At 38.9% G+C, this 4,015-nt stretch overlaps 1 protein-coding gene across 1 annotated transcript in view; it reads left to right on the forward strand.

Annotated features, from left to right (window-relative positions):
- Positions 1–3,609, forward strand: part of LOC135552102 (insulin-like growth factor 1 receptor) — a 5,522-nt gene extending 1,913 nt beyond the window's left edge. Inside the window, exon 3 of the mRNA XM_064983510.1 lies at positions 3,579–3,609. Within this exon, the coding sequence (XP_064839582.1) occupies positions 3,579–3,609 (31 nt within the window). The remainder of the gene's footprint in view (positions 1–3,578) is intronic.
- Positions 3,610–4,015: the final 406 nt, after the last annotated feature.

Genomic DNA, 4,015 nt, shown 5'->3' on the forward strand with positions numbered 1-4,015 from the left:
TACTTCATGTAAATGCACCTATTTCTTCCATCTTGTTCAGAGTTGATGGGTAACCTTGGTTTTTACCTGTCCATTGTGGTACAAGCAGTTCAATCAATTCCTCGACAAATTACACCGGTTCAATAACATTAAATAATACACTGGTTCAATAACATTAAATAATACACCGGTTCAATAACATTAAATAATACACCGGTTCAATTACATTAAATATTACACTGGTTCAATAACATTAAATAATACACTGGTTCAATAACATTAAATAATACACTGGTTCAGTAACATTAAATAATACACTGGTTCAGTAACATTAAATAATACACTGGTTCAATTACATGAAATAATACACTGGTTCAATTACATGAAATAATACACTGGTTCAATAACATTAAATAATACACTGGTTCAGTAACATTAAATAATACACTGGTTCAGTAACATTAAATAATACACTGGTTCAATTACATTAAATAATACACTGGTTCAATTACATTAAATAATACACTGGTTCAATTACATTAAATAATACACTGGTTCAATTACATTAAATAATACACCGGTTCAATAACATGAAATAATACACCGGTTCAATTACATTAAATAATACACCGGTTCAATAACATTAAATAATACACTGGTTCAATAACATTAAATAATACACTGGTTCAATAACATTAAATAATACACCGGTTCAATAACATTAAATAATACACCGGTTCAATAACATTAAATAATACACTGGTTCAATAACATTAAATAATACTGGTTCAGTAACATTGGTCAATAACATTAAATAATACATCAATAAATAATACACGGTTCAATAACATTAAATTAAATAATACACTGGTTCAATAACATTAAATAATACACTGTTCAATGCTTCTACACCTGCATTGCTTGATGTTTGTGGTTTTAGGCTGGGTTTCTGTACAGATATCAGCTGATGTAAGAAGGGCTATATAAATACATTTGATTTGATTGATTTGATTCAATAACATTAAATAATACACTGGTTCGATAATATTAAATAATACACTGGTTCAATAACATTAAATACAATTGCAGTGTCCAATGCACTGTAGCTATTACAGTGAAAGAATACCATGATATTGTTTGAGAAGAGTGCACAGTTTTGAACATGAAAAGTTATTAATAAACAAATTAGGCACATTTGATACAAATGGATCAGTATAAAATTTGCACATACACTGCTGCCACCTAGTGGCCAAAATGTAAATTGCACCTGGGATGGAATACTACATTATGGCCTTTGTTTTTGCATTTCAAAGATGATGGTACGAAAAAAAATGTTTTTTTTCTTTGTATTATCTTTTACCAGATCTATTGTGTTATTCTCCTATATTCCTTTCACACAGGGGTGGCAGGGTAGCCTAGTGGTTAGAGCGTTGGACTAGTAGCCGGAAGGTTGCAAGTTCAAACCCCTGAGCTGACAAGGTACAAATCTGTCGTTCTGCCCCTGAACAGGCAGTTAACCCACTGTTCCTAGGCTGTCATTGAAAATAAGAATTGGTTCTTAACTGGTTAAATAAAGGTAAAAAAAAAATTCCACAAACGTCAAAGTGTTTCCTTTCAAATGGTACCAATAAAATGCTTCAGGGCCTGAGCTACATGCAGTTAGATTTGGGTATGTAATTTTAAGCAAAAATTGCAAGAAAAGGGCGGATCCTTTTAAGGGCCTTTCTCAGGGACACATCGGCAGATGTATCACCTAATCGGCTCGGGGGATTCAAACCATTGTGGCCAAATGGAGACATCTTTATTAACAAAGGAAGCATTAACCAGGTTTCTAAGTATCATTACAGATTCAGTGCAGGCAGTGTACAAGAAGCGTTTCACTTGAATGACATTCACTCTGACGGGTGACAAGGTGCATGATGGGTTGAAAGAAATGTAGAACTTTCAATCAGTTCTAAAAAGCACAACGTCACTACTTCACCGGTCTTCTAGCCATTGCCGATCCATTTTTCATGTTCCATTTGTTTTGTCTTGTTTTCACACTCACCTGGTTTCAATTCCCTAATTGCATGTTGTATATTTTCCTTCTGTTTCACCCATGTCCGTGTCGGGAATTGATTATTTTGTAAGTACTCGTGTTATGTGTTACTGGTGCGCTACGGGTGTTGTACCCATGTGTTATGTGTTACTGGGGATCTACGGGTGTTGTACCCATGTGCTATGTGTTACTGGTGATCTATGGGTTTTGTACCCATGTGCCATGTGTTACTGGTGATCTATGGGTTTTGTACCCATGTGCCATGTGTTACTGGGGATCTACGGGTGTTGTACCCATGTGCTATGTGTTTCTGGTGCGCTACGGGTGTTGTACCCATGTGCTACGTGTTACTGGTGATCTATGGGTTTTGTACCCATGTGCCATGTGTTACTGGTGATCTACGGGTTTTGTACCCATGTGCTATGTGTTACTGGTGCGCTATGGGTGTTGTACCCATGTGCTATGTGTTACTGGGGATCTACGCGTGTTGTACCCATGTACTATGTGTTACTGGTGCGCTACAGGTGTTGTACTCATGTGTTACTGGTGCGCTACGGGTGTTGTACCCATGTGTTATGTGTTACTGGTGATCTACGGGTGTTGTACCCATGTGCTATGTGTTACTTGTGCGCTACCGGTTTTGTACCCATGTGTTTGATGTTTTGTATGCCGTTAGTTTTATATAGTAAACTGCTCCAGATTTCTACAAGTTCAGCTCTCCTGCGTTTGACTTCCCTGCCACCACTTACGCACCCCTTACACACAATGATCTCCCAAATTCATTGTTTGACTTCAGACAAATTGAATTGGTTGTTCAAACAACCCAAAGCTTTCCCAATCAATAACAGCAGTTCAGATGAACAACAGAAACAATAAGTTTTCACAGTCTATTTTATGTAGGGTATTTCATTACAGATTATGGCTGTGTAGGAGATCATGTCAATTGATCAGATTAACTGGAATGCCATTCATTATGATGGGTGTGCAAAAATAACAACCTGAAAGCCACGCCCCAATCAGCCTCTAACTCTTCTCATAAGCTGCCGCCACAGCACGACCCTGACACTGTTCAATGTGGATACGCAGGTGATTAACGCCGTTTAGAAGCTTCATTCAGTTAAACAGATGACATTGATATGTCAAAGATGTTATTTGATTTCAGTCAAATTTAATAGGTTTATTTATTTTACCTTTATTTAACTTAAGTCAGATTTTTACCTCGTCAGCTGGAGATTTGACCTTGCAACCTTTCGGTTACTAGTCCAACGCTCTAACCACTAGGCTACCTGCTGCCGTTTAATGAACCAAAACGTAATTTTCAATCATTCCAATCAGTTAAAGCATTTCAGATGAACAACAGTGTTGTCCCACTTTTTACAGTGTTAGGCAACATCTGAAACCGTTTTTAAACGTGGGTTGGAAAAGATTATTAATTTTTTGCTTACTTTTTCACCGGGGGACTGGTCCCCTCTGTATATTCACTCCTGTAGAAGCCTCCCAGGTCATCAGCCAGTTCTCCTATAAACTCTGTGTACAGCTCATACTGTCTCCCTGCCATCAGATTACTATTCAGCTGGATCACTAAGAACTGAGTAGGAACCTCCAGCCAGCTTTTCTTTATGGTGGGAGCAGAAGCTCCATCCGGCTACTCAGGCTGAGCAGAGTCAGGTTCAGCTTGTTAGCGTGGATGACGATCAGATCTGTGTCCTTCTCACACTGGAACACCACAGCTGACTGTCCTGTGAAGATGAAGAGGCCAGTAGAGGCGTTGACAACCAGTCGAGGCCAGAGGGTGATGTTGTAGGAGACAGGAGACAGGGAGTCAGGCAGTCTGTAGTGTTCCCAGGAGTGGAGGGAGTAGGGGGATTCACTGCCTCATGGATCTTGGCCTTCTCCTGGCTATAGACCACTGACAGGGCGATGATGGTGGCCACCACTCCAGTCCCCACGATCACACCAACTATCCCCAAAGTCTTGCTGATGAAGAACCCTTTCCCC

Source organism: Oncorhynchus masou, chromosome 2, assembly GCF_036934945.1.
Source record: "Oncorhynchus masou masou isolate Uvic2021 chromosome 2, UVic_Omas_1.1, whole genome shotgun sequence".
NCBI lineage: Eukaryota > Metazoa > Chordata > Actinopteri > Salmoniformes > Salmonidae > Oncorhynchus > Oncorhynchus masou.